Source organism: Gamsiella multidivaricata (genome assembly GCF_025024155.1).
Source record: "Gamsiella multidivaricata strain RSA 2152 chromosome Unknown BC939scaffold_141, whole genome shotgun sequence".
NCBI classification, from domain to species: domain Eukaryota; kingdom Fungi; phylum Mortierellomycota; class Mortierellomycetes; order Mortierellales; family Mortierellaceae; genus Gamsiella; species Gamsiella multidivaricata.
The window spans coordinates 1-27,957 of record NW_026251849.1 but is presented as its reverse complement, the minus strand read 5'-3'; the positions used below and the strand labels follow the sequence as shown (position 1 = coordinate 27,957).

The following is a 27,957-nucleotide window of genomic DNA, read 5'->3' as shown; positions in this document are numbered from 1 at the left end:
AAATTACAATAAGAGAGGGCTGGAATCGAGCCTAGGGTACAGGGGCAATTGGTGGAAAAATAAAAATCAAAGGGTGCTTGGGACAATTGGACAATGGGTGGTTGGTGGTCGAAGGAACCTTTGCTACCATGCAACAGCAGCAGAGTCAAGGGGTCAAGGGCAGTGGTCAAGTAGGAATGCGTAGAAATGAATGCTGTTTAATGATCGTAAGTAGGGTCTATATATACATGTCTGGGGCCTATTGTACAGTGTCGTAGTGGAGTTGTCATGATGCCGGGCTCCCATCCTGGCTCTGTGTGTCGTAACCGTGCAGCTTGGTAACCGAGTGGTAATCCTGTTGCACCTTCGCGGAAAGGATGCCAGCGTTGAAAAGTACGTCGCGGGATTAGTAGGCGTCAAGGATGCAACAGGTACAACTGTTTATTCGAGAATGATGTCATGGTCATAACCATGCTGCGCCTAGTTTCTAGAGCATTCCAACACAACTGTGTTTAGTATATAAGAGCCCTTCAAACGTAGGATTAGACAGCAATCAATCATCGAATAAACCTCTGATTCCACCCTAGAACCCCTCCGACTCCTGACTATTTGCAATCATGGATACTCATCGGATTTTCTTCACGATTTTTTTATTTTGTAGATGAATGGCATACCTATCGATTGAGGGCATTGATGCCTCTCTCCTATAAGTATAACCATAGCAATTGGCCGTTTTGTGATGTTGAAAGAGTTCAAGAGTGATTCAGTGTCCAAGTTCTCTTTTCGCCCCCTGCTCTCCCCCCACGATTTGCATTGGTTTTGTGCGTAAAACTTTATTTCAGATTTTTACTATCCACCGTGAGAAAATCTAAAGGCCCTTGTATGTGTATGGAAACTCTATCAGTTCTAGTAGCGTTGTCGTAGCCGTTTATTGCTGAGATCGTGGCCTTGTTTCCGAGGAAAACTTGCTTCAAACAAATCGAGGGCATCTTGAAATTGTTGGTGTGCTTGTTGTAAGTATAGATTGTGCTGCATATTCAGCTGAGTCCAGTGTGCTATATTACTACAGTATGGTGCAAAACTGATTCAATGATGCGATGATTTTTGCGTTGGCACTCGCCTACAAGGAACCAATGCCTCAGCCATCGTCATATTCACCACAAATGTAGCCCATCCAATGACGAACAGGGCTGCTTGCTTTGGAGCCAGAAGTATGCACACCCATTGCTGCATGACGATTGTGCCATCCGTCATCATTGAATCAGTTTTGCACCTACTCCTTGAATACGAAGAACAGATTTTTTTTTTATTCAAAATGGTACCTCTTTAGTACTTAGTTTGCTTGCCCTTCGCTCTATGGACCGCGCTGAGCCTCCTCGGCATGCTCCTGATGAGTTCCCGGCAGAAATCAACTGGTATCTTGTACCATTCCGTTGATATTCTCTCCCATAGCTCCTTGCAGCTTTTTGGCGGATTTGGATACTTTCCCAGCTGTACTTTGAGATAGGCCCACATATGCTCGATCGGGTTCAGATCAGGAGACTGTGCTGGCCAATATAGAAGGCGCTCATCAGCCTCAGTCATATGGACGGACTCCAGAAATGCCTTGGTGACCTTGGCCGTATGCTTCGGATCGTTGTCGTGCTGGAAGATGAATTCGTCCTTGGCCATGCCCCACTCCTCGACAGACATCTGTAGATCCTCCTTCAGAATCTGGATATACAACTGGGAGTCCAGGGTCTCATCGATCTTTGCGATATAGCCAGGTCCGTACCATGACATACAAGACTGTGGCATATAGCCATATTACATGCTGCCACCGCGTGTATTTAATTAGATCCAGCGAGTCCTATCAATTTACTTAAGCCACCGAGTAACATATAATGTTCTCGGTGGATTAATATTAAAGATCCCTCTCTTGCTCTCATTGACTCCTGGTTCATATATACTTCGCAAAGACCATACCATGACGCTTCCGCCGCCAAACTTGACTGTTCCCTGGACTGTACGGCTTGTCAGTCGCCCCGGAGCGTCGTCCCAGACCCACCTAATGCCATCAGAACAGATCCTATTGATTTTGCACTCGTCTGACCATACAACTGTGGCCCAGTCCTCTTCCGTCCACTCTTTGTATTTCTTGACAAACTGCATCCGACCTCTAATGTGCTTTGTTTTGAGTGCTGGTCGCTTGACAATCTTTTTGGCCACTAGTCCAGCTTCCCGAAGTCGCCGTCGAACTGTCCACACCGATACAGGTCGTGCCAACATCCTGTTGGCCTCGCTCTTGGCCTCCACGGCAGTCCTAAGAAGTCCGCGCTTCATGTTCAGCTTGAGGTGCTCCACGGTTTCTTGACCAATCTTTTTCGGACGGCCTCCCTTGTTGCTCGGCATGTTTTCTTTGTAACCTGAACGTATTCTGCTAGCCGTTGCCTGAGAGATGGTAAGACGTTGGGCTGTCTCACGAGTGGAAATACCCTCAGACATGAGGCTTATTGCTTCCTTAACAGTGGATGGAGGTACGGGCTTCATTTTTTGCAGATAGATAGAGTAGAATAAGGCAAACAGGAAAACAAAACACAAAATGGGTTCATTTATAATGAATCTGATGAAAATGACGATGGTATTTAAAATTACATAAAAATGAGGTTAAGGTGCAAAACTGATTCAATGATGACGGATGGCACAATCGTCATGCAGCAATGGGTGTGCATACTTCTGGCTCCAAAGCAAGCAGCCCTGTTCGTCATTGGATGGGCTACATTTGTGGTGAATATGACGATGGCTGAGGCATTGGTTCCTTGTAGGCGAGTGCCAACGCAAAAATCATCGCATCATTGAATCAGTTTTGCACCATACTGTATATAAATCTATCACCTCTGAAACTTAATCTAGAGTTGATTAATAAATATCGTGTAGATGTGTGTTTGGAGCACATCTCTTTCTCACTGACTTCAAAAACCACCATATATTTCATTTTTTTCAGTGAAGATACTATCCACACACACACACACACATACACACACACACACACACACACACATACACACACACACACACACACACACACAATTCCAAAACAACAACATGAACACCGACGGTATCAACAACCTCTCCCTCGATGACCAGCAGATGGATGTCGATAATGAGAGTCAGCCATCGGGCAATGCTCCTGAGGCGACACCGACGGACCAAGAAATCCTGGCTCAGATGAACGAGCGCCGCCGGTCGCTGAGAGAAAAGAAAGCTGACCTTAGCCGTGCTCTTGCCCTCGCACCTGATGACAGCGGTGTGGCAGAGAAAGAGCAAGCCCTTGAAGGGGTTATCCACGAGCTAACGGAGCTTGAAAAGCGAATTCGCTTATTCATTGAGTCCATGGAAGACAGGGCTTCGCTGAACGATGCGATGGGTCCCAAGACCAAAAGACAATGTAATGACCTTCCGCCCCTTTCAGAGAATAAAAAATTCGAAGAATCGTTGAAAGTGACGAAGGATATGCCGCGTTTTAAAAACGACAGCGATCCTAGGGCGTTCTTGGACCAGGTGAAGCACATTGTTTGCGCCTATGTGGGAGATGACATGTTTGAGGATCAATGTAGCCGCTACTTGTCGTATCTCACTGTGAGCTCCTTCCACAGTCAAGCCCTCAAAGAAGAGTTTGCAAAAAGACCGAAGACGAAGCTGACCTGGGATGAGTGCGAAGCAATCTTTCTAAAGATTGCGTTGACCGAGCAAGAGCGCATCGAACAGATAAAACAACTGTTGCCGACTGGGCGAGAGAGCAGAGAGACTTACCGCCAGTTTGCCATGCGTATTTCTCGAGACATTCGCATCTATGGTGTCAAGGATGACAACGAAATGGTTCTCACATTATTGAGTGCCACCGTGTCTCCTGATACTCTCAACAACATGGTCGCTCGCCTTCATGTCAGGAAGGGGGCCGCAGTTGACTTTACTTCTATCAACGACTTCACAAGCGTTCTTAGCGGTTTGGTCGGCCCGCAAGCGCATATCAATAGAGACGCTAACGGTACTTCTGCTGGTATCTCGACAGGTGCTTCGCGCAACAAGCGCAGCAGGGGATCGAATCGATTCTCCCCAACGAACAAGAAGCCCGAACCGAAAGAGGCATTCCGTGGCCCCAACAATCGAGCAGGTCAGCTGCTTGACTGCAAGCTCTGTGGTATGAACCCCACCCATGAGACTGCAGGCCACAAGCAGTGTTCCAAATGTGGTCGACGCGGCCACAGCGATGCCGAATGCCGCGGAGACAGGCACATGCCTCGATTGTCCGGTAAGAGCACAACGAATGATAATAATCATACTGTCCAAACAATCTCGGTTGTCCAAATAAGCAATCAATCCAATGAGCCTTGCCCTCTGCTACCTTCAATGACTCAGGTCCCTACAAGCCTAACCGAGGGCGCAAGTGAAGGAGGCAGTGAATTAGGAGCAAGCAAAATACACAATAAAATTGACGCGCAACATATCTCAACCGTTATGGATAATGGACACAATGCCAATTCAGGCAATAAACAAAGAAAAAGGAATAGCCGTAAAAAAGATGGCACAAAATGTGAGGCTACGAAAGAGGAGCCCATGCAGAAAATAAGGTTGTCCACGTTGGCGAACAATCATATGGCACGCGATCAGACTAATGCTTCCGCGTGGCACGAAATTATTTTTGACAAACAACCGCGCATCGCAATGAATCCTGCTTTAGCGCAGTCTGTAGCCAATCCTGATGTACTGCCACGCTCTGCAATATCACCTTATCGCGCTTACAATCCATATGTCAATGACATCCCTGAATTAATTGATCTCGAAGAGATGTATGAAAAAGAACGACAGACTGATAAAAACAGCAACGAGGACTATGAATGTCTAAACCGTCAAATTCGAATTTCATCGTTGAACAAAATCGACGGTAATACATTCGAATTCACTAAATTGAATGTTAACAGAGACCACGCGGACAGAAGAATCATTGTCACTGTCACTTTTGAGGATGAAAAATACGAGGCCTTGCTTGACACAGGTGCAACAGACACTTGTATTCGGCATGACATTGCTCTTAAACACGGAATAAAAGTTAATCCTGTTGAGGGTGTCATCGCGCTTGCCGATGAAAGCCAAACCATCCCTCGAATTGGTCAGACTGAAAACATAGAATTGCAATACGGCACCCGAATTGTGTCAGCACCTATGGAGGTCATCAATCAATCATACCCATTCATCATAGGAATGGATCTTTTTCATCAATTCGGCTTTAGCATTTCAGGTTTCGTCAACCCTGGCGATGATGCGATGCTACTCTCCGAACCTGAGGAAGATACCAAACCTTCATTAATCCCTAGTGAGCAGCCTCCAGAAGAAAAGACAAAGGCATTCCAAACTGCAAAACAAAAATTCCTCGAACGCATTGCTGAGTATCTGAAGCAAAATGCTGAAATACCGAAAACGAGTTTCTGTCCTGTACCTGAAATGAAGGTTTATTTACCTGTCCCTGAGGGCACTGTACTATTCCGAAGGCCCAGACCGTTTGCAGAAAGACAAATGAGCATCTTCGAAGACACTATTCAAAAATGGCTACGTGATGATGTTATCACGCTGGCGCCAGTTGGCAACGTGCACAATAATACGCTAACACTTGCTGCTAAAAAAGATGAGTATGGTAAAAAGACGCTATGGCGAGTCTGTCTTGACCCCAGACCGCTAAATAAGCATCTGCCGGATGACAATTATCCTTTACCGTTAATCAACGATATTATTACTCGTCTTGGTGGACATACAATCTTTACTACAATTGATCTCTCTCAGGCGTACCATCGTCTCCCAATTCATGAAGAAGATCAGGCTTTGACTGCATTTATGCACAATGGCAAGCAGTACATGTTCAAAAAAGCACCTTTTGGACTGAAGCCATTGTCCAGTCTTTTTCAGAGGGGAACGTCGAGGATCCTCGGTGATCTTCCATTCGTCTGCAATTTCATTGACGACATCGTTATATTCTCCAAGAACAGAGAAGAACATGCTGAGCATGTGCAAGCTGTAATTGAACGGCTCAATGCAGCCAAATTAATAATCAATCGCGAGAAATGCAACTTCTACAGCACACAAATCTCACTGTTGGGCTTCATTATCGGACTGCACGGCAAAAGTGTTGATCCAACTAAATTCGCAAACATTACTGAATGGGAGCCGCCAACAACAGCGAAGCAGATTCAGTCATATCTTGGCACGTTCAATTTCTTCCGAGAGTATATTCCTTTGTTCAGCGACATTGCAGCACCTTTGGATGCGCTCCGTAGTCGAACCGAACCATTCACTCTGAATCAGGCACAAATGCAATCATTCAATACTCTAAAAAATATGTTGACGAATGCACCAATCTTGGCATTCCCTGACTTCAGCAAACCATTCTATGTTGCAACAGATGCTTCAGATGTTGGTATCGGTGCTGTATTGTACCAATTACCACACGGAAAGGAGCATCCAAAAGACATCGATTATGTCTCCTTCATGGCTCGTTCTTTGCAAGAAAGAGAACGTAAATACAGCGCCACGAAAAAGGAATTACTTGCAATTGTGTTTGCTCTGAACAAATTCCATTACTATTTGTGGGGAAGACATTTTGATTTGTACACGGACCATCGTGCCTTAATGTTCCTGCATTCTCAACAGAATCTTAATTCCATGATGACAGCATGGCAAGATACTATTTTGAGCTATTCATTTACCGTCCACTACCGACCGGGAATTATTAATATTCTTCCTGACGCTTTGTCGCGTCTATTCCCGGTGAGGAAACAGCAACCACTCCACACAGAAGAGCAGAAAAGAGCTCTTGCGTACGTGCACATCCTTCAAAATGAGGAAACAGAAAGAGCAGTAGTACCCGAAAAAGAAAGGGATGAAACCATGTATAAAGCGCATGCCATGGGTCACCTTGGTACAAATGCTATGGTGAATTCAATCCATCAGCAAGGGAAAACTTGGCCCCATCTGGCCAATGATTGCTTAAATTTCGTAAAGCGATGCCGAGAATGCCAAAGGATGAACATTGCTCGTAAAGGGTATCATCCTATGAAGGCAATCCATGCACATTTACCTGGTGAACACATTGCGATTGACATTGTAGGCCCTTTTGAAGAGTCTGAAGACAAAAATGTCTATTTGTTGATTATAGTCGATGTGTGCACTCGGTTTGTTCTGTTGGATACCTTACCTGATAAATCCTCGTACACTGTCGCAAAGACTTTGTTCAAACGCTTTACTTATATTGGCTTCCCTCGCGTGTTACAATCTGATAACGGAAAGGAGTTCGTCAACGAGCTTACCCGTATCATGACCACACAGATGTATATAGACCATCGTCTGGTGACACCATACCATCCAAGGGAAATGGAGTTGCAGAAAATCATGTTAAAACAACGTGCAATATGATTCGCAAAGAAGTCAAAGGAGATCATCGTCATTGGGGTCGACATGTTCCCTTTGTACAATTGTCTGCAAATACGCGAACGGTTAGTCTGCACAACTCATCTCCATTCTCGTTATTCTTCGCGCGCAAAGCAAATGGTTTTAATAACTACACCAACGAAGAAGGCAGGATTATGAACGAAGAAGAACTGCTTGAACGTCTAAAATATATGACCGAGATCGTGTTTCCCGCCATTAGAAAGAAATCTAAGGCGAAACAGCAAAAAATGATCGAACGATTCAATGCAACAGTGTTGCATAATGAATTCCCAGATGGAGCAAAAGTAATGACTCTTGATCCAATTAAAGGAGGCAAGCTCACTCCACGATATGAAGGACCATATACAGTGGTACGACGCACTTCACATGGCTCATATATTCTCAAAGATGGCACAGGAGTCTTGTTAGGACGTCACTATGCCCCGTCTCAGCTCAAGCTTGTGCTGGACGACTTTGAAGACACTGATACCTATGAAGTGGGAAAAGTCGTTGACCACAGGGCTAGTAAAATTACGCCTAACGCAAACGAATATTTGGTCAAATGGAAGGGCTATTCTTCCGATGAAAATACATGGGAACCTGAAGATCATTTTATTGAACGGCGATGCATCAGTGATTATTGGGCTGAGCATCATGCCACGCAACAAAAGTCAAATAAGCGAGCATATGATGATACGGCAACAGGTACCCCTGACCGGTCATCCACGCGGCGCAAACGATCTCGAAATACACGTTCATAACCGTTACTTTACTGCATAAGAGACAACTACATGCATGAGAATCAAGGAACGTACAAAATAAATAAAATAAAAATAACAAAAATGGCGCCAGACACATACAATGAGCATTACATTCCAATGGTTCTGCGACAAATAGAATGTGCGATAAATTAAGGTTTATACGTACTAAGTAAATACAAGTAAGCACGAGACAAGAGAGGGATCTTTAATAGCACCGTCCGGTCCCCTTTATGTAGGTTACCGGACGGCCTTTTCTACATAACGTGATCCTAGTGAAGTATCTGTCCAATATGGCACAGCTCCCCTCCCATGGGAGGCGTAAGCCAGGTCTTCAAGCTCATATTGGGCTGATTGATTACGGTGTGAGGGAAAAAGTGAAAACCTCAAGGTAAATAAAATTATAAATTTCAGAGGAAAGTTTAAAACCTCTACATGACAATTGTAATAATCACTCACTACAAGGCAAAAAGCAAAAAGGCCTTGCGAGGGAAAGCCCGAAGGAAAACCTCTGTCGTGATTCAAGGGGAAAGTACATAAAAAACCCCTTCTCATACTCCTCTACTTTCTGCTCGCTGATATGCTTCGTGGCCTACCGCGTCTCGTGTGCATGGTAGCTCTCGATCAATTGCGCTTATATTAATCTTTGGTGGGCGACCGCGTTTAGGTTTCGGGGTGGTTACACTATCAGCAGAATTGTTCATATTATTTTTACGTGCTACTGGACGCTGTGTCAATAGTGTCTCCTGCTGATTCTGCTTTGCCTGTGGCTCTTCAAAGTTTGACGAGGCTGCGGTCGAGAAGGTGGTCCAGGAAGATCGCGACTCTTCCAGTAGTCTGTGATACACTTTCTCTCAACAAAGTTCTCTTCTGGTTCCCAGGTCCTCTCTGTATACCCTTTCCAGCTTACGAAGTATTCCACTCCCCCCTCAGAATCATCCCGATGTTCGAGAATCTCTTCTACTTCGTAAGTGGTGTCGTCGTAGTCGTCGAGTACGAGTTTGAGTTGGGATGGGGCATACTGGCGTTGAAGCAAATCGCCAGTGCCGTCCTTTAAAACATACGCACCGCCTGTGGTTCTACGCACAACAACGTAAGGACCTTCATACTTGGGTGTCAATTTATCACCCAAGATAGGATCGAGAGTCATGACCTTGGCTCCATCCGGAAACTCATTGTGCAGTACCGTTCTGTTGAATCGCTCAATCATTCTCTTCTGAGTGGCACGCGACTTGGCGCTCACAGCTGGGAAGACAACTTCAGTCATGTATTGAAGTCGCTCCAAGAGTTCACTATGGGATAATCGTTCATCCTTGTCGTTTGAAAAATTATGGAAACCGTTGAAACGTCTGGCAAAAAATAACGAAAAAGGGGACGAGTTGTGCAACGCAACAATTCTCGTATTCATGGCTAATTGAGCCATGGTGACATATCGGTCCCAATTGCGTTTCTTCGCTTTGATTTCTTTACGGATAATGTTTACAGCTGTCTTAACATGGTTCTCGGCTACGCCGTTGGCTCGAGGGTGATATGGAGTGACCAACCGATGTTGTACACCCATCTCTGTGGTCATCACTCTCATAACCTCATTAACGAACTCTTTTCCATTGTCCGACTGCAAAATGCGGGGAAAACCAATGATGGTAAATATCTTGAATAATTTGCGCGCTACGGTTTCTGCTGTCTTATTTTTCATGGGCACGAGAAAGACGAACCGAGTGCAGACATCTACTAAAATGAGCAACATGGTGTTCCCTTTGGCACTTCCTGGGAGAGGTCCGGCAAGATCTATTGCCATGTGCTCTCCGGGCAGTTGGGCATGGATTGCAGACAGAGGATGATATCCCTTGCGTCTTATATTTATGCGTTGACATTCTGTACAGCGCTGAACAAATTCTAAGCAGTCTTTAGCCATCAAGGACCAAGTTTTGTTCAGAGAGTGAATATGATTGACCATGGCATTTGTGCCAAAATGGCCAAGCGCATGGGTGTCGGCTAGCAAAGTTTTACGTTTGTCTTCTGGCACCGTCTCTCTGAGAGTTTGCTTATCCTGAATAAGATGCATGTAGCTGTAAATTTTCGTAGGTCCGTTAATAGGTACTCTACTCGTCCAAAGCTCCTGTGGGAACTGACGCGACAATGCATCGGGTAATACATTAAGTACTCCTGGTCGGTAAATGACTTTAAATGTGTAATCCAGGATAGTCTCTTGCCAATCAGTGAGCATCGAGTTCATCTCCTTTTGAGAATGAATGAACGTCAGTGCGCGGTGGTCCGTGTACAACGTAAAATGCCTACCCCACAAATAATAATGAAATTTCTTCAGAGCGAATACTATTCCTAGTAGCTCCTTCTGCGTTGCGGAGTACTTCCTTTCTCTCTCCTGCAACGACCTCGCGATAAATGAAATGTATCTAATGTTCTTGGGATTCTCTTCGCCTTCAGGCAGCTGGTACAAGACAGCTCCAATACCCACGTTAGATGCATCTGTGGCGACATAAAAGGGCTCAGCAAAATTCGGAAATGATAATACAGGTGCCTGCACGAGAATATTCTTCAGTGCATTAAAGCAACGCAATTGTATTTCATTTAACTCAAATGTGCCTGGCTCGTTGCGCAAAGCATCAAGTGGAGCAGCAATAGTACTGATCATCGGCATAAATTCCCTAAAGAAATTAAAAGTGCCCATGTACGATTGTACCTGCTTTCCAGTGGTAGGCGGTTGCCAGTCATCGATATTAGCCAATTTTTGGGGATCGACTCGCTTGCCCTTCAGATCGATGATGAATCCGAGCAACGCAACTTGCGTGCTGTAGAAATTACATTTGTCTTGATTGATAATGAGTTTGGCATCGTTCAGGCGCTCAATGACGCTCTCAACGTGGTGAATATGATCTTCACGATTCTGGGACTTGATGATGATATCATCCATGAAATTGCGAACAAAATCAAGGTCTCCTAGAATGCGAGACATACCACGTTGGAACAAACTCGATAATGGTTTAAGGCCAAATGGTGCCTTTTTAAACATGTATTGTTGCCCATTGTGCATAAAAGCCGTGAGGGGTTGATCCTCTTCATGAATTGGCAGACGATGATAAGCTTGCCGCAAATCGACGGTTGTGAAGATGTCGTTGCCTCCGACACTCTGCATAATTTCAGAAATCAGTGGCAAGGGAAAATTATCATCTGGTAGATGAGCGTTCAGCGGTCGTGGGTCAAGCAGACCCGCCAGAGCGTCTTGTTCCCTTCAAGATCCTTCTTTGCAGCCAAGGTCAGTGTGTTGTTATGCGGGTTGTTGGGCGGAGCCAATGTAATAACATCGTCCTTTATCCATTTCTCTACAGCCTCGTCTAGAATGGGGCGTTGAGCATGAGCAAAGTGACGTGACCTGCGAAACACAACTGTGCCTTCAGGTACGGGAAGAAACACTTTCATTTCTGGAATCGGGCAGTGACTTGTCAGAGGAATTCTTTCATTCGCTTCCAGTTTAGGCCTGATAGCTCGCATGAATTTCTCTTTCGCAGCTATAAATTCAGGTTCTTTCTCGATGTCAGGGATCATGAGAGGCTTGAGAGTAGGCTTACTATCCTCTTCAGGTTCCGGTAACCGATGAGTAGACTCTTCCACATCAGGAAGACCTTCAATCCTGAAGCCAAACCGATAGAAATGATCCATGCCGATTGAAATCGCATATTTCTGTTCGATGACCTCGTATGGAGCGGATAGAACGCTTCCTCCACATGCAATCTCAACGTTCTCTGTCTCACCGATTCTCATAATAATAGATTTGTCTGCCAGCTCAATGTGACCTGTTGCTTCAATGACAGCAATATTGTATTGGCTCACGATCTTCGTGTCAATAAATGAGTGCGATGCACCGGTATCAACAAGTGCCATGTGCTTGTCGCCATAAATGTAGACGGGGACAATGATGCGATTGTCCAGGCTATCGTTTTTGCGTCGTACAGAATTGTTGATTTTTATGAATATTAAATTCTCGTCCGGCATAAATACGGGGTAGCCATCGTAAAAGTCGTTGAGAGGATTATGCTCCACGGTGTAATTCTCGTACGCTTTTCCATACTCATCGTCTTCAATCGTATTCAGGTCAACGACCTCTTGGTCATTGTCCGTGCATCGCTGACTGGGGTCAACTAGCGCGGCGCTGAACTGGATTGGCGCCTGTTTCTCAGCCGTTGTGGGTCGCTCACTACCTTCCCCTCCATCGCTGGGGTGAATGGGCTGGTAAATAGGCGATCCACGGTGAACCGAAATACCTGCGTTTGTGCAAACGATGTGATGCCTACTATTGACACTGGTAATAACGTCGCCGGGTACAATGTGGTCATCCTTCTCACACGCCATACGCCCACTGGTCTGTGCAGCAAAATAATTCGATTGGGTCGCAAGCGACGCTTTATTCGAAAATGGTCCCGTTTCTGCGGGTGTAACTCTTCGCGCACTATGCTCCGGTTCGTTGTTGGGCTCCGTCCCCTCGAGGGCCATTGCAATATCCCCGACCGCCTGTGCAGTATGAAAAATAAATGCAGAAGCGTTGTTAAACACTGATGTCTCAGTCAACACCGTTCGCTCGCATTCATCGGGGTGGGCGTTACCTCGTCCATTGTGGGCACCGTTGTGTCCCCCACGGTTATTGCCACGGTAGTTACTTTTGAAGCCGCCTCTGTGGGCTGAGCTTTGCTGCCAAGGTTGCTGCGCTCCCTTGCTGGTGGACTCATCGACCGTGCTCTGACTGGTCTGATCACTATTGTTGTTTTTGTTGGTCAGTGGCTTCGGTTCCCACGGCCGCTCCTTATGATGGCTCGTCTTTAGCCGCTTGTATGCTCGCCCCGCGCTCTCCTCATCATTGGCGTTGAGCAGATGCTGAAATATATGGTGGTTTTTGAAGTCAGTGAGAAAGAGATGTGTCTCCAAACACACATCTACACGATATTTATTAATCAACTCTAGATTAAGTTTCAGAGGTGATAGATTTATATAGTACAGTCCACGGAAAAAGTGTTAGCATGTTTTCATAATTTCGACCTTTTTTCTTTGATACTTACATCAATACCGCCTACTGCTACGAGGCTTCACGCGATCAATCTCGTATATTTGTTAAGATTACCTGCCAAGTTACGAGCCAATGGATGCACTCTATCCGGCTAATTGAGGACATGAACATATTGACCCCATTCTAACACTTTTTCGAAATATGACCACCCTCTGATTCTGTTAGCTACTTTTCTGCCATTAATAATCGATATGGCCTCCTTTATTTGCGTGAAGCCTCTTCATGCGCTCGGGCATGCTCTCATATAGCTCGTGAATGAATTTGATATCTATTGTTGTCCATATATCCTGAACACGCTCCCAGAGGTCGTCCAAAGAGCTTGGTGCCTCTGGATACTGATCAAGTCGGTACTTGAGGTGCGACCATAGATGCTCGATCGGGTTGAGGTCCGGAGAATTCGCAGGCCATTCCATGACTGCGATCTTGGATTTCCTAAGGAAGTCTTCGACTATGCCTGCTGTATGCACTTTGGCATTGTCCTGCTGAAAAATGAATTTTGCTGGATCCATACCAAACCAATCCCGAGATGCGCAAAGATAGTCCTTCAGTACATCGAGGTAGGTTTGTGCATCCATACTTCCTGGGATCCAGCAGGCATCGCCCAAGCCATAAAATGTCATGCAACCCCAGACCATAATTTTGCCCTCTCCGCCCTGCTTTGTTTTCTGCACTTGGTGAGGTTGGATATCCTTCCTGTTGGGCTTCTTGTAATAGAATTTCCTGCCGAAGGACCCAATCCTGCTGATTATAGTTTCGTCCGAGAACATCACATTCTTCCAGTCGTCCACGGTCCATTTCAAGTGCGCCTTAGCAAATTCGTAGCGTGCTCTGATTTGATCCGGTGTCAGATCACGCTTCCTAGGCTGGACGTATGCTTTTAAGCCCTCCTGTTTAAGGTAGATCCGGACACTGCCTACATGAACCTGCACTCCTTGCACCGATTGGATAAGTCGCTGGCCGTCGCGGAGGGTTACGGCTTTCCTGCGACGAAATGACGAGCAAGTAAGGTCTTGGTCTTCTTCGAAACCTTCGAAGGACGCCCTATTTTAGGGGATGGAACGTTCTCCTTGTCCCTTTGACGAATCTTGGAAACGGAGAAAGTAGAGATATGCAAGGATCTTGAGACCTCGCGGACAGATTTTCCTTGCCGAAGTTGGATAATCGCATCGCGTACGGTTTGTTCTCGCAGCCGCTTCATGTTTGATGTAAACTTGGGATGAATGTGGCGTAGGATGGGAGTAGTGGATAACTGTGCAGTTGTATTGTTCTAGTTGCGAGTGAGGATGCAGACCGTAAGGGAAGAGCACAATTTATAGGATTTTTTAAAAAGTGTTAGAGTGCACCTCATGACTTTCGAGATCCTTCGTTCCTCAGCTGAAGGTCATTCAAGCCTGGAACATTCTAGAAAGCTCCTTGTAAATTACGACATTGTCCACCAGACATCTCAGTCCTTGGTAATAGCGTAATAGGGAGATAAAGGAGTATAAGTCCAAAATAACAAAACATGCTAACACTTTTTCCGTGGACTGTACCAAAACATTTACTCATTATTTTCAGTAGTGTATATGCTATGGATTCTATGGCTCTATTTATGTGTTTCTAGGATTCTTGGTCAGGGTACTCGGATGGCTACTACGGGACGCGAGGTATATTTGCTAGGAATAGCACAAAGGTATGGATCTGGTGCAATGGTTCTAGACGGGCCGGACAATGGTTCTAGGCGGGCCGGATAATAGCAATATCAATAAAGATACTTCGTTGAACATATGTTGATCGAGCATACGGTGGCAGAGGTACGCGTGCAAGCGCGTGAGCGCGTAGAAGCAGTCACAAATCAATATGAGCAATTGTGTGCGCAGCTCAACTGTCACTCTGCACCACACGCTATGGTGCTATCCGTGACAGTCAGCGTGGGCGAGGAAAGTCGAAAAAAAATGAGTGACGTTGGTCTGTTTGTGGACACAAATGCAAGTTGCGTGTGTGTTTGCAGGAAAGTCGGAAGGAGAGCGATGTTTGGTTTGTTTGTGTACACAAATGTAAATTGCATGGGGAGTCGGTTTTGATGATCAATTCGTCCAGGATGCACCAACTCAGTTTTAATCAAAGTTTTGCGGGCCTGTTTCCATCGGTTGCAGATCACGTGGTTCATGTCGTACTGGGTTGCAGAGATGTTGAAATAGACAGTCTGCGTTTTTTTTTTTATCATCTTTCCCTTTAGCAAAAATGTCGAATCCAAAACGCTGTCAGTTTTTAAATTGTATTCATGGATATCTCGGCTTACCTTCCGCCAGCTTGGAATCAAAGCATCGAGATCACATTGGACTCTATCACCGTGATGACGAACTCGTCGTTGTTGTCAAAGGAGTCAAGTTTTCTTTTAAAAAGGATCGTTTTCAGGAAATGAAGTATGTTTGCATTTGCGAGGCTGCGATGATGAATCGAGGGAACTTTCAAGTGCACATCCTGGGCGATAAAAAGGACCATAAACCATGTCGAACCGTTGGCGCTCTTGCAAAGGAAATCGTTACTCGCGACCTCAGCTATGAAAGTGCAACAGGATTACCACTCGGTTACCAAGCTTCACGGTTACGACACACAGAGCCAGGATGGGAGCCCGGCATCATGACAACTCCACTACGACACTGTACAATAGACCCCAGACATGTATATATAGACCCTACTTACGATCATTAAACAGCATTCATTTCTACGCATTCCTACTTGACCACTGCCCTTGACCCCTTGACTCTGCTGCTGTTGCAATAGCCATAGTTCCTCAGTCTGCAATACAAAACCTCCTTGTCTTGAACCTGCTCTCGCTCATTTATTTGCACACTACTCTCGTTCCTATCTATCTGCCTGCCCAGAACTTGACAGTTGCGTAGCTGATGATCATGGGCCTTCTGTGGTGGAGAGAGAGGAATGACATTTGGGATCTTGGGAGGTTCGTATCCCATCGCTGAATTCTTGGGGTAGCGGCGGAACTGTTCCCAAAATTCGTCGTCCGGGGTGTCTTGCTGAAAGAAAGATGCGGGGTCTGAAGGCTGGATAGGAGGATATCGTTCAGCTTCCTCTGCAGAAGGATGGTAAGTCTTGACGGAGATCGGTTCCTCGAGCTGAGGGTCTGACTCTCTGGAACTTTGAAGAATAGCGATCTGGCGGGCCATATTGGCCACCTGTTCTTGAAGGTTGGCAATAGTGTTTGCATCTTGTGTGGGAGGAGTAGACATGGAGTGATTTTCTATGTATGCGGGTATGTCCCTGGCGAAACAAAAGAAGATAGTAGGCATTCATGGTATACGAGCAGAATTTATTTCATTTTTTCCTTACGGGTAGTTTCTGGATTTTCGCGTTTTATTTCAATAAAAGAAGATAACACATATATGGTCCTGGCCCGAAGGATAATGACTCTAAACACACTGCTCGTGCGACAAGGCGCTATTTGGATGAGCAAGGATACACGCTACTGCCATGGCCTGCACAATCTGCTGATTTAAACCCCATAGAGCATGTGTGGAGGTACATCAAAACTCGCATAGGCCTGCGAGAAATAAGACCCACCAGTATCCACTATTTATAGCAAGCAGTTCTTGAGGAGTGGGAAAAGGTTCCTGAAGACTTCATCAGAAAGCTCTACGAGTCGATGCCGGACCGAGTTCAGGCTGTATTGAAGGCGAAAGGTGGCCACACAAGGTATTAAGAGTGGCAGTGAAAAATGGTTACAATGACATAGCATTACGAAAGCATATATTTCTCCGCAAGGAATAAAGGCACTGCCATCATGTGTACTCCATTCTTTAGCCTCGACAGTTGCCTTCGTATTTTACTAGAACGACTCTTCGAAAGATATAGTATATCATGAAGTAAAAGCACGAAAACAAAAAAGTGCAGTTTATTGTAACCTTTCCTCAAAGTACTGTACACACAAAGGCTCTTTTCTTTGTCCACGTACAAGCTTAAAGTCGAATAGAGGATGCTCTGCCATGTTGCGTAGATCTCCCTCTCCATCATAGACTCGATGCACTCGAGAGCCAGAAATCCAGAAAATAAAGTAAAAAATAAAAAATCTTTTATCTATCCTTCTCTCTCATCAACTCTTTCTCTGTCTGTCTGTCTCTATCACCGCCGCCTACCACCATCCTACACTGAAACCCCTACAACATGCTCAGATCCGAAAAGTGCAACAAGAACAACGACCGCCAGACTTACTACACATGTCCGAAAAGGTATTTCATGTCACCATGTCGTTCGCTCATTTCGCACCGCAACAACCACAGTGAATGCTTAGTCTGAGGTATGATGAATGATATCGGCGGTGGTTCGATGGGTTTGACGAGTTACACAAGGTTGATTTGGGGGATTTTGAAGACTACTTTACACATCTAATAAATTTAATCAATTTGCAGTACCTTTTCTTTGATGTTAAGATCTCGATGGCAATACCCTTTCTTGATGCAAAATTTCGAGCAACGCAATTCTTGCTTCGCCCAAAAATAAATCTCCTCTTACATCCACCACTGACAAATGCCCTCCATCCTTAAACATTCACTGCTTGACCCTTATCACTCAAAGCCATTCCCTCTGCTCCTCCCTCAACAACTGCATCCCTCTTACATTGACTCCCGAGAACATGGATATAACGTGCAACCAAGCGTATGTGAAGTGTGTCTTTGTTACTTTTTACATTGATATTGGTCCCCATGCTGACTCGACACGAATTGATCGAATCTATAGTCCTGCTGCTGAACCTGTCTGAGCAGCTCGAACATGCATATGAGGCCAAACTGGCCACTGCAGAATCACCTTCAGGGACTGCCCTGAGAATCCCAAGAACACGCTCGAAAAGCAGCTTCCTTTTCTTTTTTTTTTTATGGGATGGGATTACGGACAATCTAAACTAACAGCTGATGTACCTCTCACCAGGCGTGCTATGCTCATCTCCGCCTATGCAGCCCAGTACGCCAGTGAAAGATAGCAGGGTCATGAGCATGCTGATCGCCATCTGGATGAACCAGAGCATGCGGATCTGGCACCTACCCCTGCTGCAGGACCTCTCCAAGCGCCTCGGATATGTAAATGTGGTCATCTTACCCACTCCAAAACTAACTTCGGGGACTGCTCTGGGGATCCCAGTGGTACGCCCGAAAGGCAGTTTTTTTTTTATGGGGTGGACTTGCAGAACAATCTGAACTATGTAACCGCTGATGTACTTCTCACCAGGCGTGCTGGGCTAATTCTCGCGAAAGACAGCAAGGGCATGAGCGTGCTAATCACCATCTGGAGGAACTAGAGTATGCGGGCCTGGCACCTGCCCCTGCTGCAGGATCTCTCCAAGCGTCTCGGACATGCAGATGCGGCCAAGCTAGCTACTCCAAAATCATCTTCAAGGACTGCCCTAAGAATCTCAGTAACCCGCTCGAAAGGCAAGTTCTTTTTTTTTCTTTTTTTTTTTATGAGATGAGCCTATACCTCTCACCAGGCGCGCTGATATAATTACCGCTTTCAATCGACCGAATAGCGCAAAGGATTTAGATGCGTTGCCCTTTGAACGGTGCCCTCTCACTGAATATTTGGTAACAGGCGTTGAAGTCCCAAGAACGTACGCCATCTTTTCGCTATGGCTCTGCACCTATGCAGCCCATCCAATCCTCCCGAATTGAGGGAAGCATTCGCTGATAACCTATCTCAGAACTTTCTTCCTGTGCGTTGCTGGAGATTGCCTTAATGAGGAGAGGCTGTCAAGAGCGCTGCACTGTTCCACGTCAACGAGATTTTGAAGGGAACTGGGATTAGTCTGGCGGTCTATGAAGAGATGCTTCGAAACTTTCACAACCTCATCAATCGCCAACCCAACAGTGACGAACTTGGACAACATGCAGAGCTCGGCACTGGGGTACTTGCGGCTAAGTCAGCTCATGACTTGGATTTCTGCAAAGACGATCAAAAAGCACTGTACGCTGCAACCACGGCAGCGCTGGATAACAAGGACGAAGGTGTGGCAAAGGTGTTCTTTATTGATAGACCAAGAGGAACGGGCAAGTCATTTTTGTACAGCACTTTGATTGCCCGTATCCGAGGAAGACGCGAGAAGGACGTGATGGTAGTTGCGTCTGTGATGTTTTATGTACCTGAGTGTGAGTCAAGGAGACAAAAGAGCGTTATTGTTTATTATGCTCCTGGTAGAGGTTTTTATAGCCTCGACCTGGGTCTTGGAGCACTAGATAGCTTAATAGACTCATGAATAAAAAAGGTAGTAGCCTAAATGAGAAGGTTCACTCCCAGCACGATCCCAATTTGGGGTCTGGACGGAACAGCGTCATCTGGAATTGCTGCTCGGGTCTTGATAGGAGGCCGTACAGTCCACTCTACTTTCAAAGTCCCGCTACAGATCATGTAAAGCTCAATGTACAATGGTCCTCCAGGTATGCCTCCCCACGAGTTGCTGTTGAAGGTGGGCCAGCCTATCATTCTTCTTCGAAACATGGACGGGAAATCCGGCCTCTGCAACGATATGCGTCTGATTGTTCGAGCACTCCGTCAGAGATACATCAGTGCCGAGATTCTTAACGGTGACTTCAGGAGACGAACAGTGCTTATTCCACGCATACCTCTTACGACCCTGGACGACGGATTTACGCCAATCAAGTTCACTAGGCGCCAGTTTCCTGTCAAACTTGCGTTTGCCTTGACCATTAACAAGGCACAAGGATAAACACTTGATCGCGTTGGTGTGTATCTTCCTCAGCACGTCTCTGGTGCTGGGTAATTGTATGTCGGGTTCTCGCGTTGCAAACACCGAGACAACCTCAAGGTTCTGGTCGAAAATGGTGCCATAGATGGACAGGAGGGCGTTTAGACGCGAAATATCGTCTGCAGGAATCTGTTGAACGTGCAATAAAGCTACTTTATTTTTTACCTCGGACCCGTGGCGTGTGCCACGGGCAGTTCTACTAGTAAAAAAATAAAAAATAAAAATAAAAAAATCTGTTTACCACTGCCCAATGCTTCGTCGCACTCCTGTCAGCCTTCTTAGTCGTAGAGAAAAGGGAGAGAGAAAGAACAAAAGGGTTCTGTGGTGAGTCTTTGATCTCAACAGACGAACACCAAGGTTGATCTCCTCTACTAGTCCCACCGCTGCAGCATCGATGAGCAACACTGAATAAGCACAACATCCTGTCAACACTTACTGGGTGACACTGCACTGTCTTTCTGCTTGCCACTATCCTGTTGATCCAGAAAATCCTATACTTCTGTAAGACCACACTAGCGGCTGCTAGAAGAGAAAGAGAAAAAACAAAAGAAGGGCTGTGGTGAGCTTATGAAACCTAGTAAGATAAACTCCAAGGCTGATCACCACTGCCAGCTCTGCTGCTACACCGATGAGCAACACTGATTCAGCACGACGACACTGTCAACACTTACTCGGTGACCCTGCCCCAGCCTTCCTAGTTGCATCGAAAAGGGAAAGAGAACGAACAAAAGAAGGGTTCAGCGGTGAGTCCATGGCTCAACAGACAAGCACTAAGGGTGATCTCCTCCAGCCGCACCGTTATAGCACCGATGAGTAACGCTGAATCAGCACAGAGTCCTGTCAATACTTACTTGCAACATGGTCCTGCTCCCGCGTTTCCACTGCTGGATGCGTGCTGACACTGTTGCAACCATACTTACACAGCAAAGAAAACAAAAAGAGAGAAGGGCTCTAGTGAGTCAATTGCTTCGACAGCCAAGATGCACACTGATCCTCACTGCTGGCTCGTGTGCAGCTTTGCGATGACCAACGCGAATCAGCACGAGTGTCCTTTCAACACTTACTCGCAACACGTCCAGCTCCCCGGCGTTCCCACTGCTGTGTGCTTATAAGCACTTTGACGATCGTGCTGAAGCAACAAACAAAAGAGAGTCAGAGAGGGACATCCAACGAGTGTATTATACACTATCAACCAAACCCATTACCACTTACCTCCTGCTTAGTCCTCTGCCGTGTGTTTCCAACCACTCCTGTAATCATTGCTAAAGAGAGAGTGAAAAGGGAAGAGAGAGAAAGGCTGCCTGATGAGTCTTCTGCGATGAGCAAACAACGAATTAGCAGACACCCTCTTTGCACCCACTTACCTCCAGCGTGTATCCTCATGCTGGCATATGTGCTTCCGTGCACTCCTGACCCATGGTTCAAGAAAACAGTGAAGAGGAAACAGGAGTGCCTAGTGAGTCTAATGCGGTGAGCAAACAACGAATCAGCATAGACTCTGTTGTGCCTCCTCCTGCAATTTGGTCCTGCATCCTGCCTGCTTTCTGTACCCGCTGCTAAACGAAACAGAGAGGGAGCAGGAAAGAAAAAGATGGCTGGTGAGTCTTCTGCGATGAGGAAACAACGAATCGGTAAAGACCCCCTTTGCCAACACTTACCTCCTGTGTGTCCTCCTCCTGCCTGGTCCTCTGCGATCAGCACAACGTCCTGTCCGCACTTGATGCCCTCCACGTCCTGTTCCGGTCAAAGGAGGAGAGCAAAGAAGGAAGAAGGAAGAAGGAAGAAGGAAGGGAGAAGTGCAAGGAAGGAGGGAAGACGGTCACAGAACCGCACACCGCGCGTCCTTCGAGACAACACACCCTCCGCTCCACCTTCTTGAGACTGACACCTGTGTCGACTATCATCGGTAAGCACAAACGATTACACTATCTAACTGTAGAGCTACTCTTTCAAACTGGGAAGCTGATCACTGTCCTGGCATTTTTTGTTATTGTAGTGCACCCTCTTCGAGTGCACACCACCGATGCTCTCCTTTTCTCTTGACAGCTCTTCTAGCGCCAGGTCGAAGCCTTCAACTTTGAGCCTCTTAAGGATCACTTCCTGTCCTTCTTTCAAGCCAGCAGGACCATTCTCACTGGCAATGAAGGCATGCCGCCGATCACGCTGCCGGTGCGTCGCAACCCTACCGAAAGCGACCAGAGAAGGGCACTGCCAGTGCTTGTCAGGAGCTTCCACGCGTTGATTCCAAAGGACATACAAGACGCTTATAAGGAGACAACGGCAACAAAATTGTAGAGGCGTGCACCCTGTTCAGACGGATTCTTCACCCATTGCTGCTGACTGTGGTGACACAGACGACAGAAGCTGAGGAAGTATGACCACATGAAAGAGGGCGAGGGCATTTTGGCAGAGGAAGCTACGCGAGGACATGATGACTGATGGTTCCTTTTATTCTTGTTAACTTGATAGGCGTTACAGCTTGTGGGGTCTGTCGTGAATACATCTCAGGACTGAGCATTGAACTGAGCCGGCGTGACTCACTCACTGAATTCCAAGGCAACCTGTGCACGATCTGCGATATTTCTCAGATTGGTGGCTCAGGGACAGGCATGACAATGCTTGCTTAAGCATAAGATGCCATTAAAATTGGTCGAGAAGAATAAACCATATACACTTGCAACGTAGTTCCGGCTCCCGCTTTTCACTTGCTGAGTGCAAATTGACGCTGTCGCAACCATGCTAGAGTAGCAGGGGAAACAAGAAAGAGGTACTTTGGTGAGTCAAGACTGATCTCCACGCCCAGCCTGACTGCAACAAACGACGACCAACGTGAATCAACATAGAGCTCTGCCGGCACTTACTTGCAACGTGATCCCTGGTCCCGCTTTTCCTCTGCTTGATGCGCGTTGACGCTGTTGCAACGATGCTAAAGCAGCAAAAGAAGAAAAGAGAGAGAGAGAAGGATTCTGGTGAGTCAAGACCGATCCCCGCACCCAGCTTAACTGCAGCACTGCGATGACCAACGTAAATCAAAACAGAATCCCTGTCAACACTTACTTGCAACACGGTCCTGCTCCCGCCTTCCTCTGCTGGGTACGTGTTGACACTGTTGCATCCATGCTAAGGAGGCCACATAAAGAGATAGAAGTCTGGTGAGTCAATTGCTCCAGTCCGCCAAACTGAACACTGATCCCGACTACCAACTCGTGTGCACCTCTGCGAATCAGCAGAGAGTCTTGACAGCGCTTACTTGCAACGCAGTCCAGCTCTCTTGTGGTTCACTTGCTGGGTGCGCGCTGGCACTGCTGTGACTATGCTAAAACAGTAAAGAAAAGAGAAAAGGGCTCTAGTGAGTCAAGACTGATCCCCACTGCTAGTTCCTGTGCTGCACTGCGATGTCCAACAACGACTCAACACAACACTTACTTGCAACGCGATCCAGCTCCCACGTTTCATTGCTGCGTACTTTAAGATACTGCTGGGATCGTACTAAAGCAGCTGTAATAAGGACAGAGGCAGAGAAAGAAGATCCAATGAGTTCTACTGCATACCATAAACCATACCAAACACAGACTACCACTGCCAGCTCGTATGCAGCACTGCACTTACCTGCAGTGAATCCGGCTTCTCTTGTCCATCGACATGTGCATCAATAAACACATACGACTCGACTTAGCAGATAGAAGGAGAAGGCCAAAGACAACACTGATGAGTCAATTGCTCTTGAACCCAACCTCAACACTGATCTCTACTCTTAATCCGCGTGCACAACAGACAATGAACAACAATGACTCTGTTTCCTGTCGACACTTACTTCGACGTGCTGCTTCTGTAGTCCATTGTCATGTGCATCAAAGCACTCTCGCAATCCTGCTATCGGGGAGAAAGGAAAAAAACGACAAGAGAAAAGAGCTCCCGTAAGTCAATTGCTCCTATCAGCCAAGCTCCAATACTTTTCCCTACACTGTCAGTGCGCGCGCAACACCTGTCAACACTTACTTGTGTATTCTGCTCCTGCATGGTCCTTTGTTGTGTGTTTTCAAGCACTCATATATCCGTCACTAAAGGAAAAGTGGAAAGAAAAGGAGTGTTGGTGAGTCTTCTGCAATGAGTAAAAAAACAACTGCAGATCAGCACACACACTCCTCCGCCACCATTTACTTCCTGTGTTCTGTCCTCGTAGTTCTTCCTGGTTCATCCTCCTGTATGCTTTCAAGCACTCCTGTATCCGTTCCTAGAGACCAGAGTAGAGAGGGGAACGAGAGCGAAAGAAATAGTGTATCTTCTGCAATGAGTTAAAAACAACGAATCAGCATAGACTCTCTCTTCACCACCACCTATCTCCTGCCTGGTCCTCTGCCTGGTCCTCTGTCATGTGCTTCCAACCACTCCTGTAACCTTGCTAAAAGAGAGAGGGAGAGAGAAAGAGTAAGGAAGAAAGAGTGAGTTTCAAGAGAGCTTACAGCGCCACCACTTCTACTGCTATTCTGGTCAATGAGCCTTGCACTCGGTTATCGGCTACTAGCTCTATGGCGGCAGAGGATGTTGAGATGCTCGTGTGCCACTCTATGCTCGAAGGATGTCTCCAATGTGGTGCCAGCGATCGTCTCCCAAGAGGTAGAAGACCTATGAGAGAGTCACATCTTTGGCCTCTGATTTAGTATTAAGGCATGTACAAAAAAGTGAGACGTGCTGAATTATCATACGATGCTTCGAAGGTGACAGAGGCGTGCAGCGCCTAAGTAGAGAACATGACTTGCCTTGTTACAAACAATAAAAAAAGAGTATGGCTTACCTTGGATGCACCCGCCAAACGGGCCGACAGTGCATCGCGATGGGCATCTCACCCCGCCAAACGGGCCGACAGGCGAGTATGCGGATCGGCGTGCCGCATAGAACATGCGTAATGGCAACGCTGTCGCACCCGCACCGAGCACCATCGCACAAAAAAACAAAAATATGAAACGTGAATCAACAGCCTCGCACTGAATGCAGCACCTCCATGTGCAGGCCACCATGGCCGGTCGCACATATCGATGGACAGCATTCCTCCCCGCCAAACGGGCCGACAGGAGTGCATTACGACTGAATGACATAAAAAACATGGCTTACCTTGGATGCACCCGCCAAACGGGCCGACAGTGCATCGCGATGGGCATCTCACCCCGCCAAACGGGCCGACAGGCGAGTATGCGGATCGGCGTGCCGCATAGAACATGCGTAATGGCAACGCTGTCGCACCCGCACCGAGCACCATCGCACAAAAAAACAAAAATATGAAACGTGAATCAACAGCCTCGCGCTGAATGCAGCACCTCCATGTGCAGGCCACCATGGCCGGTCGCACATATCGATGGACAGCATTCCTCCCCGCCAAACGGGCCGACAGGAGTGCGTTGAGGTTGATTAATGACTATGCCTTGCCTTGGTTGCGCCCGCCAAACGGTTAGGGATTAGGAGAGAAGAGGGAGGTAGAGAGCGCACGGAGTTGGTGACGTAGTCCCCAATTCCTTCAGAAATTGCGAGCCTCCAGCACAACCAGATCAAGTCTACAACACTATCCAACCCAGCTCTTTCGCTACAAGCAATGGCTAACCAACCTCAGTACTATGGTCTCGCGACGCATCTTGGGGAGCATCCCGGCCTGGAGGCGGACCAGTACTTTTTCGTCACTCCTGTCGGCCAGTGGTCCTTAAAGCACTTTTTCAAGACTCACAACGACCACACGCTGTTCATTGATGGCCTTGTCAAGATCAGCAGTCGGAAAACAGTGGACAGAGCGATTCGATCGTATGCTTGCGCATGGGTCGGTTTCCTTGGTGACGAAATGGGCAAGCTGCGTTTGGAAGCCTTCAGGACGGAGGCAGCGACGGACATCACCAACGACATCATTGTCAATGAAGAGCGTTACCTGGCACAACAAAAGCTGCGCAAACGTCTAGGCGAGCAAACGGTGCGTGATTATTTTTTTTTTCGTTAATGTCAGAACTATCTCCAAGCGCAACATTGTCACTGTCTTCGATCGTCGCCTCTTGGCGCTGTTACTAACCTTTGCTGACCATCTATCCGAATATGGGCTTTGAACAAGAAGGTGTGGCATCAGGATGAGCCATCCACCAAGCAATCTGGAACAATTCTAGGAAAGCGAGACCGAGATCAGGAGGCGGAAGAGCATGGTGAGGAGTCTGATCGTGACCATCTTTGCGTTGGTTGGTACTCTCGACCCCAGTTGACTATTTCCTCATTACTTTTTTGGTTCATTTTGCAAACTACCGAAAAAGATCTGCAGCGACCAAGAGCAGAGAAGGGCGAGCGTGTGGTGGGAGGCCCAAACACCATGAAGAGCGCCACCCATGCGAACAACCCCTTTCAGAGCGAGGTAAGCGCTTGACGTTTTGCAAGGCCATTCGACCGTCATGGCTCTTGGATTTGATGTTGATAACAATGCAATCCTCTTCTTTGTATTCTTCAACGAATGAAGACAAGCCATGACGACGACGATGATGAGGACGAGGAGGAAGAGGAGGTGGCCACACTTGTCCAGGAGCAGGGCCACCGCCCCCTGAACGTCGTATTCGACTATGAAGCGTTCGCCTTTAGCTGCATCATCGGATACTACGACATCTCGGCCCCATTCAACGACTATTATGAGGAGGCGATCGCCACGCCATATGACCGCGACACCTTCCAAGACTTTCTGTAAGTTGCGTTGACCATGACTGATTTCTTTGTGTACATGATGCTTTTCGCTGATAAGCTAACGCGATGCATTTAATATTGCTGTTCACCTGCAGGGCCACAGCCGGAATTCTGTTCCTCGGCAAAGAGCCCACTAATATGCAGCGCCGGCATTTTGGCGAGCGCTTTGAGAGGTTGCGCGAGGTCATGGTCGAGATGATCCAGCCCAACAAGGACGACGAACAAGCCAGGGCGGACGAGGAAGATGGTGCGGTGGCCTTTTGCCAAGCAGCCCGCAATGTATGTGCCTTGGTAGTTGGAAGATCATGCGGTCGATACGATATACACATGCTGCGGAGCCTCTGTGTACTTATCCTGGATCTATTTCCTTTTGTGTTAGGTGTTTCGGAAAGCTGAGCGCAAAGGTGGATGCGAGTATGCACGCAAGCAGCTCAAGAAACGGATAGAAGAAGAAGAAGACTCGCCGCTGAAGGAGCTCTATGAGCACGCGGTCAAGCTGCCCAAGGAATGCGCGCCTGTGAGCGAGGCTGACCAAACTAGCTCGTTCATATTGGGTATGCTGCGGCCTATTTTTGATCGTCCAGACTTTAGTCGTCTCGCACAGTAAGTTGGCAGACATTTTGTACGCCTGTGTTTATCATATGCTCGTTTTTTTTTTTTTTTTTTTTTTTTTTTTTCCAGTTCGGCCCTATTTCAAACACTGCTTCTGGACTTCTGATATCTCCACCATAGTTCAGCAACTACCGCGACATCCGGTAGCATTTTCGTGCGCCTCTGCAAGAACTTGACAACATTATCCAAGAATCCCGACTTCCTCGTCCGGTACAAGGAGTGTCTCGATATTGGGGTCGCAGAGGTCTCGTTTGAAGCGTCGGCGCAGAAGGACACAGGAGACTTATGCCGCATTGCGCTGTGGTCGAAGCGCGTTCTGGACGAGATTGTGACGAGGTTTGAGAATATCGAGCAGGTCAGACTGATCTTTTTCCAGGTTGTCGAGCAGACCTGTATCTTTTATACCATGAAGCGCGCTGATACTGTCTGCATTGCAGTGGAATTTGCCAAGCTCAAGATTGCCTACACCGTTTCGGACGTTCTGACTGACTTTGAGGACGATGCTCGGGATTGGCTGCTTGTCTGCCGGACTTTTGACAGCCTTGTGACAACGCTCAAGTCGGCCAAGGAGCGCAAGTCGGAAAACCCTCCGCCTCCTGTGTTCGTCGGGCTCAGCACCCCGC

General features: G+C 46.9%; 6 protein-coding genes across 6 annotated transcripts; 3 read left to right on the top strand and 3 right to left on the bottom strand.

Annotated features, from left to right (window-relative positions):
• Nucleotides 1-3,063: 3,063 nt before the first annotated feature.
• Nucleotides 3,064-4,409, top strand: BC939DRAFT_497650 (uncharacterized protein; the record flags this gene model as incomplete). The annotated part of the gene is made up of 2 exons (XM_051559732.1): nt 3,064-4,270; nt 4,378-4,409. The coding sequence occupies 2 exons, from the start codon at nt 3,064-3,066 to the stop codon at nt 4,407-4,409; spliced, it is 1,239 nt and encodes a 412-aa protein (XP_051406183.1).
• A 7,167-nt stretch (nt 4,410-11,576) lies between these two features.
• Nucleotides 11,577-12,477, bottom strand: BC939DRAFT_470306 (uncharacterized protein; the record flags this gene model as incomplete). The annotated part of the gene is given in 3 exon segments (XM_051558103.1): nt 11,577-11,670; nt 11,681-11,937; nt 11,950-12,477. Coding segments are annotated over 2 exon segments (404 nt in total), but the record flags the coding sequence as incomplete, so codon positions are not given.
• A 2,263-nt stretch (nt 12,478-14,740) lies between these two features.
• On the top strand, nt 14,741-15,637 carry BC939DRAFT_470298 (uncharacterized protein). The gene is made up of 2 exons (XM_051558102.1): nt 14,741-14,944; nt 15,491-15,637. Exons 1-2 carry the CDS (start codon nt 14,838-14,840, stop codon nt 15,606-15,608), a joined length of 225 nt encoding a protein of 74 aa, XP_051406181.1. The 5' UTR covers nt 14,741-14,837; the 3' UTR covers nt 15,609-15,637.
• Nucleotides 15,638-20,491: 4,854 nt separating this feature from the next.
• BC939DRAFT_508617 (uncharacterized protein) lies at nt 20,492-23,479 on the bottom strand (the record flags this gene model as incomplete). The annotated part of the gene is made up of 10 exons (XM_051561026.1): nt 20,492-20,545; nt 21,236-21,285; nt 21,388-21,432; nt 21,682-21,757; nt 21,883-21,920; nt 22,042-22,205; nt 22,885-22,949; nt 23,081-23,143; nt 23,274-23,339; nt 23,450-23,479. The coding sequence occupies 10 exons, from the start codon at nt 23,477-23,479 to the stop codon at nt 20,492-20,494; spliced, it is 651 nt and encodes a 216-aa protein (XP_051406180.1).
• A 597-nt stretch (nt 23,480-24,076) lies between these two features.
• BC939DRAFT_64924 (uncharacterized protein) lies at nt 24,077-26,262 on the bottom strand. Its single transcript, XM_051561803.1, has 6 exons — nt 26,073-26,262; nt 25,740-25,961; nt 24,819-24,938; nt 24,529-24,675; nt 24,185-24,425; nt 24,077-24,084 (listed from the first exon to the last, which is right to left on the bottom strand). The coding sequence occupies exons 2-5, from the start codon at nt 25,913-25,915 to the stop codon at nt 24,395-24,397; spliced, it is 474 nt and encodes a 157-aa protein (XP_051406179.1). The 5' UTR covers nt 25,916-25,961; nt 26,073-26,262; the 3' UTR covers nt 24,077-24,084; nt 24,185-24,394.
• BC939DRAFT_64919 (uncharacterized protein) lies at nt 26,073-27,198 on the top strand. Its single transcript, XM_051561802.1, has 4 exons — nt 26,073-26,199; nt 26,305-26,402; nt 26,505-26,722; nt 26,818-27,198. Exons 2-4 carry the CDS (start codon nt 26,361-26,363, stop codon nt 27,116-27,118), a joined length of 561 nt encoding a protein of 186 aa, XP_051406178.1. The 5' UTR covers nt 26,073-26,199; nt 26,305-26,360; the 3' UTR covers nt 27,119-27,198.
• Nucleotides 27,199-27,957: the final 759 nt, after the last annotated feature.

Coding starts and splice junctions, on each gene's coding strand:
- BC939DRAFT_470298 (XM_051558102.1), top strand. CDS start 14,838: ATGCTATGGATTCTATGGCTCTATTTATGTGTTTCTAGGATTCTTGGT. Junction 14,945..15,490: donor TTGCTAGGAATAGCACAAAG/GTATGGATCTGG, acceptor CTTTCCCTTTAG/CAAAAATGTCGAATCCAAAA.
- BC939DRAFT_64919 (XM_051561802.1), top strand. CDS start 26,361: ATGAAGAGCGCCACCCATGCGAACAACCCCTTTCAGAGCGAG. Junction 26,403..26,504: donor ACAACCCCTTTCAGAGCGAG/GTAAGCGCTTGA, acceptor CAACGAATGAAG/ACAAGCCATGACGACGACGA. Junction 26,723..26,817: donor GACACCTTCCAAGACTTTCT/GTAAGTTGCGTT, acceptor GTTCACCTGCAG/GGCCACAGCCGGAATTCTGT.
- BC939DRAFT_64924 (XM_051561803.1), bottom strand. CDS start 25,915: ATGATGTCGTTGGTGATGTCCGTCGCTGCCTCCGTCCTGAAGGCTTCC. Junction 24,939..25,739: donor ATGAACAGCGTGTGGTCGTT/GTGAGTCTTGAA, acceptor CGGGTGCGACAG/CGTTGCCATTACGCATGTTC. Junction 24,426..24,528: donor CTAGTAGCCGATAACCGAGT/GCAAGGCTCATT, acceptor TCTCTCTTTTAG/CAAGGTTACAGGAGTGGTTG.